Genomic DNA, 15,070 nt, shown 5'->3' with positions numbered 1-15,070 from the left:
TTTTAACTTGAACAAGATGACTCATTTTAGGATCTGCTTGATATCTAGCACAAACCCCTACAGCAAAAGTTATGTCAGGTCTGCTCGCTGTAAGATATAGGAGACTTCCAATCATGCTTCTGTACAGGCTTTGATCAACAGCTACACCATTTTCATCTTTGGATAGCTTTACATGAGTGGCTGCTGGTGTTCTTTTATGACTGGCATTATCTAGCCCGAACTTCTTCACAATATTCTTGGCATACTTGCTTTGAGAGATGAATGTTGTGTCTTCCATCTGTCTGACTTGCAGACCAAGAAAATAAGTCAATTCTCCCACAAGACTCATTTCAAATTCAGACTGCATCTGATGAACGAAATGTTGAACCATTTGATTCGACATTCCTCCAAACACAATGTCATCAACATAGATCTGTGCAATCATGAGTCGTCCTTTGTCCTTCTTAACAAACAAGGTCTTATCTGTTCCTCCCTTCTTGTATCCTTGATTGTTACAGGACTCTGAGAATCTTTTGAGCCAAGGTCTGGAAGCTTGGTCAAGGTACGGACAAGCTTTCTTGTACATAAGGACAGAAAGACATGAGTCATCATAAACTCTGTGTTCTTCTACACAGACATCTTTTTGAAGATACCCATCATTATCCTTTAGAATAAGAGTTACACATACCAGAAGACAGATGAATTTAAACTCAACTATAGAGTCAAGGATTTCAACAATTTTGAACTTTTCTTCTAAAGCAGGACCTTGTATTGCTAGTTTGGCCTTGTTCCCTGTCACATCATCAGAACTGATATTGGAAATAGATTTGGTTTCAATAGTATTTTTAGTATCTGGCATAGACACCAAATCTCCGCCCATACTTCCTCCACCTTCAGTATCTTCAACTTGAGTAGTGGCAGATACCTTATGATGTTCAATCATTACTCGCAACATCTCAATTTGTTCCTCATACTCTGAGTCCCATTTGTAGCAGTTGTCTCTAGATCTGACCCTTTTCATTATGGTTTCTCCTTCTTTGTTCACAACTCTGCATCCAGTCTTCCTGAAGGTAACTTCTAGATCCTGATCACACAACTGGCTTATGCTAATTAGGTTTGAGTGGAGTCCTTCGACCAGAAACACATTAGTCAACTTAGGTAACTTGCTCATCTTAAGGCTTCCTATTCCTATAACTCTGATTTTAAAGTTATCAGCAAAGGTAACAGGGCCAACATCAACCTGTCTCAAGTTTTCAAAGTAATTGTATTCACCAGTCATATGTCTAGAACAACCACTATCAAAGAACCAACCCTTCTCATCAGATGTTGCTGGGGATGTATGAATCATCAGACCCACACATTTAGATTTCCTTTCTTTATATGTTTCACTCTCTACAGATCTGGATTGATACAGTTCAGGTGTCTTGCACAGATTGAAACACAACAGAGTTTTATGTCCTTGTAAGTAGCTAGGAGGACATTTCCAGGTGGAAAACTCTTTTTCAGGCTTAGTTAGGAGAGGTCTTGACGAATGTTCTAACATTTTGCCAGGGTTATCCACTGTGCTGGAAGAAGTTACAAAGTTTAACTTTTCAGCTGGGTTCACACTTTTATCTATCTCATGCTGATATAGAGACTGGACATAGTTACTAATCTTATGTTCATTTGTCAAGGGTTCATGAGTATGTTCTATGTCATTAGGTTCTTCTATTGTTTGACCATCTAACAACCTAGTAAAAACATCAGTTCCAGCACTCATCATTATAACTTGTTGTGAGGCATTGTTATGATGAGTTTTGACAGATATTACCTTATGATTAAGATCAGCAATTTTGCTAGAATGATTAGTTCTTTTATACTGGAGCTGGTTGATAATCTCATCATGCCCTGCTAGGAGCTTAGACATGTTTGTATCATCATAGTCAGGTATCACAATTTCCTTACCAGAAAGGTCTTTATCAGAAGAATTATACAGGGGTATCACCCTTCCAGTCAAGGCAGTGACAATTTTGGCAGCATCTCCTTCACCATATCCATCTTCATCATCAGACCAAGAAACCAACATCCCTTTCTTTTGTTTCTTGAGCAAGGTTGCACATTCAGTTCTAATGTGACCATAACCTCCACATTCAAAGCATTGCACTCCTTTGTATTGAACATTTTTGTCATTATTTCTGTCATACCTTGGATTGCTTTGTTGCTTGTCAATGTTGAATCGGATGTTTTGCCCACTGCCTCTGATTCTGCTATTGACTTGTTTCAAAATTCTGTTGAACTGTCTACCCAGCATAGCCATATCATCTGCGATTTTGTCATCTTCTGTATCTTCATACCACTCATCATCATCAGCTGCATTTGCTGTAAGAGCAATACCTTTACCTTTCTTCTCACCTTTGTTGTCAACAACAAGCTCATAGTTCTGTAAAGAGCCTATGAGTTCTTCCACTTGCATACTGGAGACATCCTGAGATTCTTCAATAGCTATCACCTTCATATCGAATTTCTTTGGAAGGGATCTGAGAATCTTTCTCACCAATTTTTCATCTGACAACTTTTCACCAAGTGAATCAAATGAATTTGCAATGTCTAAGACATTCATGTAGTAGTCTTGGATGGTCTCATCCTCCTGCATTTTTCAGATTCTCAAATTTGGTTGTTAAGAGCTGAATTCTTGAGCTCTTTACTTTTGAGGTTCCTTCATGTGCTGTCTTGAGGATGTCCCAAGCATCTTTGGCAACATCACACTTTTTGATGAGTCTGAACATATTTTTGTCTACCCCATTGAAGAGAGCATTCAACGCCTTTGAATTTGCGAGTGACAGTTCATCTTCAGGAGCAGTCCACTCCTCTTCTGGTTTCAGGACAATTGTTTTGTTTCCATCTTTATCAAGGACAACTGGATGTTCCCAACCTCTTAACACTGCTTTCCAGGTTTTGCTGTCTATGGACTTAAGGTATGCACACATACGAGATTTCCAGTAGTCATAATTGGTTCCATGTAACAGAGGTGGTCTGTTAATGAATCCTCCTTCTTTCTCCATATTGCCAGAATAGATCTCCTCTGGATCTCACCCAATAACAGGCAGGATGCTTGCTCTGATGCCAATTGTTATTCTGGCACGTTAGACTTACGATGTTCCAAACGATGTTCCAACACAGGACACAGTAAACAGATGTTGTATATGATGTTTAGAACATTAAGCTAACATACATAAATATAATAAAGCAAATAATAGACAGGAAAGAAAAGAGGCACAGAGAATTGTTAACCCAGTTCGGTGCAATGTCACCTACATCTGGGGGCTACCAAGCCAGGAAGGAAATCCACTAGTGCAGTCCGTATTCAAAAGCTCTCAGCAAACCACGTTTGCACTTATGACATAGGACCTACCCCAACTAGACTTCAACCTAGGAACTCCTAGATTTGAGATCCCATCTCACTCCCTTACATCAGATCACAATCCCCTGTGATTCCCAAATTACAGACTCAATTCAAATGAGGTTACCTTCGAAAAACAACAACTTGCAACCTTGCTTAAAAGCTTAGATGCAGTCCACAATCTACCTAGCTCCTTGCTTAAAAGCTTCGGAGTAGTGCACAGTATTACAATTCAAAGCACAGTCCTAAACATGTATCAAGATGATACACAAAAGGCTCACAATATGTATGACTCAAAACCTAAACAAAACTCTATTTGTAAACCAATGTCTTGAGTGAATATCTTCAGGTCTTGCAGCCTTTTATATACTGAAGCAAGGCGTGTCATTCCTTCAATCATGCTTCAGATCGGATCAGTGACTTCTTCATTAAGCAATGGACGGATATAGAAACTCCTATAAAATAGGCTTATTAAAAGTCACATAAAAATACTTTCCTAAGTCATTTCATCAATTCCTTAAGAAATCACATATGTTCTGATCTCTTCATAATTGCACACGGTTCATACCAACACATGCTGGTGTGGATTCCTTCAATCAAGCATGCGCGTGCGTAAACATAGGTCATGCCCAGAACGTACAGAACAACTCTTGATGTTGGAACATTGTGTTCCACATCTGAAGTGAATATTTGTTTTAGGCAAAAGTGAAGCCAACATACAAATATCCAACAATATATGTTCCAAAACACTTAAACATGGGTAAGTTTTGAAATTGAAACATCAACACATAAAAAATTCATCAATTCACCAACACTTCTCAACTTTCAACAACAACAACAAATTTCATCACTAATTCATCAATTCATGATACCCAATGCATCAATTCATCAACAACACATGTTAAAACAACAACAACAACATTTGAACATGAATTCGTCATCAATCTAACAACCACAACATTATTCATCATCAATTAACAAAATCTCAATTAACAACTTAAGCAAAGAATTAGGGATCAACTACAACTATTGATTATGCTTGAATTCTAACCCCCTTACCTTAATTCTTCACAATCACCAACTAGGGCTTCACTTTAGCTCCCAAAATTGAATCTCTAGCCTCCTCTAGCTCTCTCTAGATCCTTCTCTTCAAACCCTTATCTTCTCTCTATCTCTATCTCTTCTCAATTGTGAAAAATGTTGGTAAAACCCTATTTTCTCTACAAACAAGAGTTTATATAGGCTCTATCTAATTGGGCTCAACTCACAACACCTTAATGGGCCTACCTCATTTCTATTCTAACCAAAAATGTTACTACTCACTTAACGGTAAAATGTAATACTAACGGTTACTTACCGGTAATAAAACAATTCACTACAACTCCCTAGCACTTAGTAAAACAACCACTCTCACTACGCACTAAAAATAATCCTCGTCAAAATTACTAACTTACCCCTACTCTCAAAATGACCAAAATACCCCTAGTCCAAAATGACTAAAATACCCTTCTGACACCGAATTCTGCAAATCCTGACCAAAAATACACACAGAGGCAAATAATCACATAAGGGCACATATAACACACATAAATAAATAATAAAATAAATCTAGCGAAAAATCGGGCTGTTACACTATTCATAAAAAATTAAAGCAACACGATAATGTAGATTAGAACCACTACCACTTCTGGCAAATATAATCAGTAACATAAAACTCCCCTTATAAAACAACTTATATAACTCTTAGGCAGATCATGAACTGACACTATTCTTCTTGGATTTTGACGTAGGTGCAACTTGACAGTTGGTAGGTAGTAAAACCCCAGGATCTCATAACTTAGATAGAAAACAAAAATCTGAATAATGCTTGACTATTAATTAAATCCAACAAATGAATAGAGGGGATTCAACGAATCATAACCGCCGTTAACATTAAATCCAACAAATGAATATAGGTCAACTCCTAAACTCTTGCTCTTCTGCAAACAAACTAAATTGCAAAACGCCCTTTATCTTTTATTTTATTTTTTTGTTTATTGTTCCCAAATAAGTAATATGAATTGTCTAGTTGACACCAAAGATCAGCTTGCTGATATTTTTACAAAACCATTACCATCCGAACCTTTTCTCAAGATCCATAGGGAGCTAGGTATCTTGGATACCTCTTGCCTTAAATAAACAATATCTTCTTCACAATATTCCTTCACATGTATATACTTTCTTCTTTGCTCTTTATTTTTGCATGTTACACTAGTGCTCAATTGCGATTGCCACTTGTGTTGTTGCTTTATATTTTTGAATTTCCACAATATCCCTTTTTGACGTTGTCAAAGGGGGAGTATTACATAATGTTCCATGTTCCGTCGTTCCTTCTATTATTATTCCTTTTTCTTTGCATTTTTTCTTCGTATGCTTTATGACAGGGGGAGCCATCATCATGTTTGCATCATCAAAAAGGGGGAGAATGAAGACCTCACTGTTCAGTTTTTATGTTTTTGATGATGTTCTTTAGCATAGTTTAGATAGTTTTATGTTTTTGATTAAGTAGCATGTTAAAGCACCTTAGAGTCTATATAGTTTGATCTTGATGTTTCGTGTCATTTGAAAAAGTGTCAAAATTCATTTTGACTAAGTTTGAATCGACTCATCATAGTCTGAATCGATTCAATAAAGTTTCTGACTTCATATGAATCGATTCACATATATTTGAATCGATTCATCTATGCATCATCTCTTTTTTGCTTGAATCGTCTCACAAAACTTTCTGACTTGCATTGAATCAATTCACACATAGTTTGAATCGAATCAATCTTCATCTGGGCACACTTGAATTGACTAAAACTTATCCTGAATTGTATCATACTTCATTCTTCTCTGGTATGTCTTCTTGCGGTCTGAATCGATTCAAACATTTAGTGAATCGATTCAACCTGTTGTTTTTGTGTGAAAATTTAGTCTTATCATCTCTCTATAAATAGTCTCCTCCTCATAACTTCAAAAACATTGAATCATTTGCATCTATTCTCTCTAGGTCTCAAAAACTCATTGCTCATATATTCTTCAAGATTAAACACTTTTTTCTTAGAATCACTTTGTCTTTGAGTGTGTAGATTCTCTAGGGTGGTAGTAGGGATTGTAAATTGGTTCTCTAAAGAAGATTGATTGGGCTTAATCAAGGCTTCAAAGGAAGTGAATAATCTCATTCCACCTCCAAAGGACTTGAGGGTCTTTCTAACCGTACTTTAAGTCGAAAGGGGTATGTTTGCCGGACGTTGCATTGAAGACTCGAGTGAAGAGTTCGAAGGAGTGAACAGGTAATTCAAGGATTCGAAGATTCAAGGAGCACCAAATTCAACGGGTACTTGAAGTTTGGGGGAGTAGTTTACATAGGATCAGTTGAAGAATTAGGGCTTTAATTTGAAGGAACTCATGTAAATATTGTAATCAACATTTGTTACATAGTGGATGACCTTGGTGAAGGCGTACTTCATCAAGAAGAGTAGACGTAGCCCTAAGTGAGAATGAAAAAGGGTGAACTACTATAAACACCGGCGTTCTCTCTCTTTCCCTTTCCTTTTACTTTTCAATATTGCTTGTGATTAATTGAATAATTGATAGGTTAATTGCTAGTATTGATCTAAGTAGTTTTCATTGAAAATTGGCCTAATTCATTGAGTTAGGTCTCATACAATTTGCTTAGATCTATTGATTGCAAAGTCTATTCAATTCTTCAATTACACTAGCATTGTGTTTTTGATTTTATAGCATATTATTCTTGATCATAGGTTTGGTTTGAAATTGTGTATTGTTTTGTACCTTGTTCAAGGATTGTTAATAATTGATTGTGCACAAAGATTTGTATCGTGAATCTCTAAATTCTAGGATAAAATCTTATTCCACATATATTTGGTATTTGTTGATTCATTGATTGTGATTGTTCAAGCAAATTTCAAATAGTCAATTTATTAAAATAATTTTTCACCAATCTCCGAAAAAAATTTCAAACGCGTTATTCACCCCCCCTCTAGCTTGGTAACCATCTAGCCATATAGACCAACAAGTGGTATCATAAAGCTTGGTGTCTTCTTACGACTAACTACCAGAAGGGTTGATCTATATCGCTAACAAAGAGCCTATGGGGGCGTGTAATAGAGCACCTTTTTTCGACGGAGAAAATTATGACTATTGGAAAGAATGCATGAGTGTTCACATCCAATCGGTGGATATGGATGTGTGGGATGCCATTGTCAATAGTCGGTTTCAACCACAAATTGCAGCCGATGGTGACAATGGTGTAGTCCTAGATAAACGTAAAGCCGATTGGACCGATGATGACAAAAAGAAACTCCAATACGATTTGAAGGCACGAAATATCCTCATCTCCTCTCTTGGAGTAAAGGAGTATCATTCCATAACTCATTGTAAGACTTCCAAAGATATGTGGGATGCATTGGAAACCCTTCATGAGGGAACCGATGAAGTTAAACAATAAAAAATTAATACCCTTGTGCAACAATATGAGCTTTTTTGCATGAATGATGTGTATCTATCTCATCCATGCAAATGAGATTCACTCATATTGTAAACAAGTTGCAAAACCTTGGTAAAACAATTTAAAACCAAGATTGCACTAATAAAATTTTGAGATGTATGACAAGGGAGTGGCAACCAAAAGTCACCGCTATCAAGGAATCATAAAATCTCAATACTCTTAGTATGATCACACTCTTTGGCAAACTAAAGGAACATGAGCATGAGATCAATCATTTCAAGTCAAGTGAAGATGAGAACAAGTTGAAAGAAAGGAAACCGGTTGCGTTCAAAGCCTCTTCGTCAAAATCAAACTCATCTAGCAATGGTGAAGATGACTCCGGAGGAGAATCACCTAACGAAGAAGATATGGTACTCTTTGTGAAGCGCTTTAATCGTTACATCAAAAAGCACGGGCTAAGACAAAGTGACAAGGCTCCCAAAAGAGAGCAAACCAAAGAGGAAAATGTCCCAAGTTGTTTTGGGTGTAGCAAAGTTGGCCATCTAAAAAGTGAATGTCCCGAGCTGATCAAGTCTAAAGGAAGAGAAAGGTCATCCGATAAGTCTAAAGGAAGGAGCACTTACATAGCATGTGTTTTATCTTGGTTTTCGGGTGTCAAACATTGATTACGTTTGAACCTTTCAAACCGGTGATATCTTATTTTTTCTTGGGAAGGGAAAAAGTAAGCAAAACCCTTGAGAATCGAGGTCCGGGAGTTGTTTTCGCTACGGGAAGGTGTTAGGCACCCATAACGACTATAGTAACCTATAGGAACCGTCTTTAACTTCTACGCGCGCGCTTTATTTTTAAATGCTATTTTGAAAATGTTTATTAAACCTAAGAATGTTCTAAGTGAAGAATTGGAGGGAGAAGAATGTTTTTGGATTTTTATTTTAGTTGAATTGAAGGAATTTTGGTTCCTTGCCTACGTACCCGATTAAGGGATCAAATCCACCGTAGTTCTCTTCCAAAAATGTTTTTGTTTTTGTTGATTGATTTTAAGTTTGAAAATGGAGTTTGAAGAATAGAAAGAGGCCTCAAGGGCATGAGATTGGAAAATTGTGAGGTTGAATTAGTCATTTGCAAAAACAAGTCAAAGTATGATTATTTTCATTGGATTTTTGATTAAGAAAATAAAAGGAAAATTCAATGGGATATTGGATCCCAAGGTTTATTTGAAAAAAATTTGTGTGAAGTTGTTCACATTTGTTTGGAAAATTGGTTTTTTCTAAGCATAAGTCCTAGGCATTCATCTAAACATACAATCCTAAACATACATCTAAACATGCATATTCTAGCTATAGTGGTGTGTGTGCATGTGTCGGTGCTTGTGTCGGTGTACATCATTAGAGTCCATTGTCCTTTACATCATACCCTAGATACATTCTATGGCCTCTTTGCCAAGAAATTAAAAGCATGAAAGAATATTACAAAATCTCCTAAACATTACATTCTAAGTCTTAATACAAATTATATTGCAAGAAGAATAGAGATGAAAATGGGATGAAATGGAGATGCTTATGAAATATGAAATGAAAGGAGTTAGTAGCACATGACAATATCAAGAGAAATGGAGTAAGAGAAATACTAGAATATAAAGGATAGAAAATAGTGCAAATATAGCTAAAATTTGTTCATAAAATGCAAGAACCAAGTGACCTATAATTCTCACATTCCAATTACATTTTAAAGGTTTAGAAACAAGTTTTGGAATGGGAATTAAGGCTACATGATCTACTTGACATTTTAAAACAAATTTGGGGCATATTTACATTATTTAACTACCTAATGACTTGTAAGCTAAGTAACCTACCAAAATTCACAATTATGCAACAAAATTAAACACAAACAGTAGCTAAAAATCCTATGAACTCAAGTAGTATAGGTCACCAACATTCATCAAGCCATTTGGATTAAAATCAAGCAAAGATCCACTTATTTTTAGCACAAAATATGACAAAAATAGCAAGAAAATTGACACCTAATTTTTTAACCAATTTTAACATGTGAAAATTATCACAAAATACTACAAAAATATCAAGAAATCTACGTGAATTTTTAGGAATTTTTTAAAGGGTTTTTTGGACTAAAAATGACAAGAAAATGATCAATTCTAATAAAAAAAAACAAGGAAAAAGCTACATATATTTTTTAACAAAATTTATCATGCAAAAATGTCATAAAAACATCAAGAACATCATCAAGAACCTATGGAAAGTTAATTGGAATTTTTTCTAAGATTTTTGAACATGCAGGGGGTATGAACAGCAACAATTAGCAAGAAGCATGCAGAGATGGGGGGCGCAAAGAGCAGCATATGCACAGACATGGGAATTGGGCTTAAACTAAATGAATGGACCGGGTAGGGGTAGGAAACGGGTTGGTCCATGGGGTGAACCGGTTCAGTGGCCTATATAAGGCCATGAACCGGTTTTTCCCTCATTTCTAACCATAACTTCTCTCTCTACATTGTGGTTTAGTGAGAGAAGCTCTCACCCAACCTTCATCTTCAACCTCGTGACTTTCTGGAAAAATATGAACACCGATGAAGTTTCCGGCGACGGTTAGGTTTCCGGTGACGGAACCACCGTGCCGGAACTCCATACTTGACTATTTTCGAAAGCTTTTTACACCGATGTGTTCGTTTTTCCTTCCTGAGTTTGAAGATCTACTTCGTTTTTTCTAAAACTCATTGAATCTTTGTAGATCTACAATTCGAACTTACGGTTTCAAGCTTTTCAAATCTTTTCGAAATCTCTTGAAATGAGGCTCTAATCTGGACTATTTCCTCTACTGATTATGAATATGAACTTGTATTTGTAAAATAAACCGTGAATCTTCGTGGATTTGTACTTTAGGGTTTCGGTTTCAAGTTTTCTGAACTTCTTTCAACCTTTTTCAACTGAATGAGCCTCAAGGCTTATTAATCCACTGGATTCACCGTTTATTTTTGTTTATGGACCTTTGATGAAGATTTGAGGTGAAACGAAAAGGTCTTTTCGAAGTTACCTGGATTTTTTAGTGGAGATTCGAACACAGATTCTTGAGAAAGCCTTTGAGTTTTCTGATGCTTCTTGCCGTTCCAGAATTCACTTCGTTCTTTCTTCTTCTCTTCGCGCTATCCAGACTTCGTGATCGTGCTTGAATTCGTCACTGTAGGTGATGGATTCGCACTAGAATTGCGAAGCACAGTTCAATGATGAGAATCCAGCAATGGATTCACTGAGAATTGTAACGAAATCCATAAGTCTGCCTCGAATTGTTGATTCAGGAAAATTAGGGTTCCTATGTGATTTTGTGCATTCTTGCGTTCCCTGTGAAATTGAAACTGTTTTGAGGACTGTGAGGATTCTGTGGGATTGAATTGCGTGTGAATTGAAGGATTTGATGGAGAATTGAAGAGATTAGGGTTCGGAGAAGATGAACTTCATGCGAAGTTCTTGATGAACTTCGAAGATTTTCTTCAGATTTCTGAACCTTGATCTTAACTAACAAGAGAGAGAAAATTGTGATGTGTTTGTGTGAGTTGGCACTGAATGAATGGGTCCGTTGGCATTGACTGAGATGACTGGGCTTTATAGCTGACACTTGTGCAATTTGGACAAATAAAAAAATGACATGTGGCATAATTTTGTAACAAACTCTTGGACAAGTGGACAAATGAGGAACTGACATGTGTACAGACCTGATGACTTGGAAAGAAGGACCAAAAATGCAATTTTTAGAAGTTTAGGACTAAAAAATAAAAATAAAAATAAAAATGAATTAAAAAATGGTAATTGGAACACAACGTAAAGTGAAACGACTAAAATTGACAAAACGGACTTAAAACGAACAAATGGCCTAAATGAGGTACTTTAAAGTACCTCTCTGCCGAAATTTCGTGTGAAATGACTAAAATGCCCCTAGGGTTAAAAACGACTAAAAAAGACTCAGATGTAGATTTAAAATGGATTTTTAACAGGAAAATGAAACAAAGACTTATACAAGCAAAATTAAAAGACTCAGAGACAATTTTTATGATTTAAACAGTGACTTGACACTTGAAATGACCAAAATGCCCCTAGGGGCAAAACTGACTCAAAAATGACTTCAAATGCAAATTTTGGAATGGATTTTGACATAGAATGAAATGAAGACTTATTCATACTATTTGAAAAGACTCAAACAAATTTTTAAAAGACTGAGAGACATTTGACATAGGAAATGACTAAAATACCCTTACATGTAAATTTTGCAAAGAATATTGAAATAAAATGCAGAGAAAGATGCAATTGATCAAAGACAGTTCAAATGACTTATAATGCAAGAAAAGAAAAATTGACTAGTATTTTTAGGTCCAAAATTAGGGTATAACAGCTGCCCCTATTTAAGTTTCTTTGTCCGGAGAGTCAAGAGACGAAGTCTTAGAGTTGACGGGACGAAGATACTTAAATATTAACATTTGCACTGTTTTTGGACGTAAAAATACGCTTTCAGACTTTCAAAGATATGAATGTTATGCAATATTTGATTATGAATGCAAGACAAACAACTGGAGTCTATGGAACCTGTCATGTCACTGGGGATTCAGATGGACATTGACAGGGTAGACAAACCAGGGAGTAGAAGGTAAGGTGCAAGTTGTTCTTTGGGCCGAACTAGTCACTTGACCAGGGGATACAATACAAGAGATAGGTGCAAGCTGTTCTTGGGATTGAACTTGGCACTTGACCGGAAACATAGACATATAGGCAGATGCAAGTGGTTCTTTGGATCGAACTTGACACTTGATTGGAGATACAAACAGATAGGCAGACACAAACTGTTCTTTTGGATTGAACTGGCTGTTTGGCTGGAGACATAGACAAGAGGATTGATACAAGCTGCTTCTTTGGATCGAACTTGCTTGTTGGATTATCACCACATCATGTGGGAGAGTGCAGACTGTTCTCTTAGATCGAACTTGTCGTTTGACCGATAACAAAGCATAAGCTGGGTACAAACTGTTCTTCAGATTGAACTTGCCGTCTGACTGATAACAAAGCATAAGCTGGGTACAAACTGTTCTATCGAACTTGCCGTTTGACCGGAAGCAAAGCATAAGCTGGGTACAAACTGTTCTATCGAACTTGCCGTTTGACCGGAAACATAGGTATACAAGCAGGTACAAGTGGTTCTTTTTGGATTGAACCCGGCACTTGACCAGCAATGAGATACCAATTGAAAGTCTGGCTTAACAAGATACCAATTGAGGGTAAATTGTTATTGACTTGATTTGAAAAATAGACATGACCATTTTTGTTGGCCCAAGAGTAAATTGACATTGATTTGAATTGAAAATTGACATTGGCAGAGACATAGACATAGACATTGAAATTGGAATTGAAATTGACATTGACATGGAAATTGGAATTGAATTTGACATTGGATATTGGAAAGTTGCAATTGACATTGAGATTGGATTGAAATTGGAATTTGACATTGAAATTGGATTGAAAATTGACATTGACGTTGTCATTGGATGTCAACATTGGAATTGAAAGGTTGACATTGACATTGTCATTGGATGTCAATATTGGAATTGAAAGATTGACATTGACATTGTCATTGGATGTCAATACCGGAATTGAAAGATTGACATTGACATTGTCATTGGAATTGAAATTGGAAATTGACATTGGAATTGGATTGAAGTTGGAATTTGAAGATTGACATTGACATTGTCATTGGATGTCAACATTGGTATTGGAGATTGACATTGACATTGTCATTGTATGTCAACACTGGAATTGTTATTGAAGTTGAGATTGCTTTGAATCTAGACAATTGAAATTGAATTGGATTTGACAGTTGAATTTAAAATTGGAATTGACAGTTGGAATTGAGTTTGACAGTTGAAACTTTGATTGAATTTGGCAGTTGAAAGTTGGATATGCAACATGCATGTATGATATAGCAAGATTATTGGATGCATGAGCACGTAAAATGCATGATTATGCATGTATGTATGCTTGAAATGCATGATTGGTTGGCAACTTGGCAGAGAAATTTCACAAAGGCAGACAAGACATTGGAAGATTGGGCACGTAGTGGCTCGTGCTGCAACATATTCACAGGGAAAAAAACCTCTTTGGAGATACCGTCGTTGGGAGACGTATCGAAACCATGGCTGAGGGCAATAAAACTTGTAGAAGAGGGACCTTCGAAAAGTCCGTGGATACAGGTCGCCGTTGCTAGGCGTGTCAGTGCTGGATAAACATTGGATGTTCGCATCTGTGGTCAATGCTTTTTCAATATTTCATTCTTTCATTTTTCATTTTCAAACCCCATTTTTGCCTGAACCGCCCTTTCGGGTTTTCGATTCACCGGGGGATAAGATTCTTTTCATTGCCCCATTTTTGCCTGAATTGCCTTCATAGGTTGTCAATCAGCGGGGTGCTCATTTTTGCCTAAGCCGCCCTTTCGGGTTTTCAACTTAGCGAGCTTTTTATTTTCATTCATTTTTTTTTATTTTTCATTTTCATTCTGTTTTTTCATTCTTGCCACTGACCACAGATCATCCTGGGGAGTAACCTGCTTGTAACATGTATTGAAATAGACATTGATACTCATTCATTCATGCATGTTTCATTGAAATGTACCCTGTTGCTCAGGTTTGCTTTCAAAGTAGACAGAAAAAGATTTTCAATTCTCAAAAATGTTCGTTTCAGACATTGTCATTATCAAATAGAAGGAAAATATTTTGTATAAACCATTGAAAGTAGAAAGAAAAATAGAGTTTCAAACAATAGAAAGGCTCAAATTGATGTAGAAGAGTGAAAGCCAGCCAAAGGCATGACTTCACGGATTTACAAAGCTTGGAAAATGGTAATTTTATTGGTTGGTGATACATTGAACACGATGACCGCTACATTTCATAGAAATTTTGAATTCACAAGTACAGAAGCTTCTGATGAAGAAAATCATTGACAGTTGCAGATGCCCCAAGGGGTGATAGTGATTTGCCAGATATAGTTACTTGTCTTTTATCAACCTCATTTTTGCATGAACCGCCCTTTCGGGTTTTCGGCTCATCGAGGCGCTCATTCTTGCCTGAGTTGCGTACAATCTCAGCGAGCTCTTTCATATTCATTTTTTTTGTCCCTAACTTTTGCCTGGATCGCCCTTTCGGGTTTTCGATCCACCGGGAAGCGCATTTT

General features: G+C 36.6%; 2 protein-coding genes and 1 pseudogene across 2 annotated transcripts; 1 reads left to right on the top strand and 2 right to left on the bottom strand.

Moving 5' to 3' along the window:
* Positions 1 to 606: 606 nt before the first annotated feature.
* Positions 607 to 2,578, bottom strand: LOC146906218 (uncharacterized). The gene is made up of 2 exons (XM_085728769.1): positions 668 to 2,578; positions 607 to 618 (listed from the first exon to the last, which is right to left on the bottom strand). The coding sequence occupies exons 1-2, from the start codon at positions 2,576 to 2,578 to the stop codon at positions 607 to 609; spliced, it is 1,923 nt and encodes a 640-aa protein (XP_085584895.1).
* A 19-nt stretch (positions 2,579 to 2,597) lies between these two features.
* Positions 2,598 to 3,020, bottom strand: LOC146906217 (uncharacterized). Its single transcript, XM_085728768.1, has one exon. It carries the CDS (start codon positions 3,018 to 3,020, stop codon positions 2,598 to 2,600), a length of 423 nt encoding a protein of 140 aa, XP_085584894.1.
* A 4,473-nt stretch (positions 3,021 to 7,493) lies between these two features.
* Positions 7,494 to 10,238, top strand: LOC146906216 (uncharacterized; annotated as a pseudogene).
* The last annotated feature ends 4,832 nt before the right edge of the window (positions 10,239 to 15,070 follow it).

This window comes from Medicago sativa, chromosome 7 (genome assembly GCF_051527215.1).
Source record: "Medicago sativa cultivar Bolivia chromosome 7, Bolivia_mono, whole genome shotgun sequence".
NCBI lineage: Eukaryota > Viridiplantae > Streptophyta > Magnoliopsida > Fabales > Fabaceae > Medicago > Medicago sativa.
The sequence above is the reverse complement of the archived record's forward strand: the minus strand, read 5'-3'. Positions and strand labels throughout refer to the sequence as shown.

Excerpts from the sequence above, each read along its gene's own strand:
- LOC146906217 (XM_085728768.1), bottom strand. The coding sequence starts at position 3,020 with ATGGAGAAAGAAGGAGGATTCATTAACAGACCACCTCTGTTACATGGA.
- LOC146906218 (XM_085728769.1), bottom strand. The coding sequence starts at position 2,578 with ATGAATGTCTTAGACATTGCAAATTCATTTGATTCACTTGGTGAAAAG.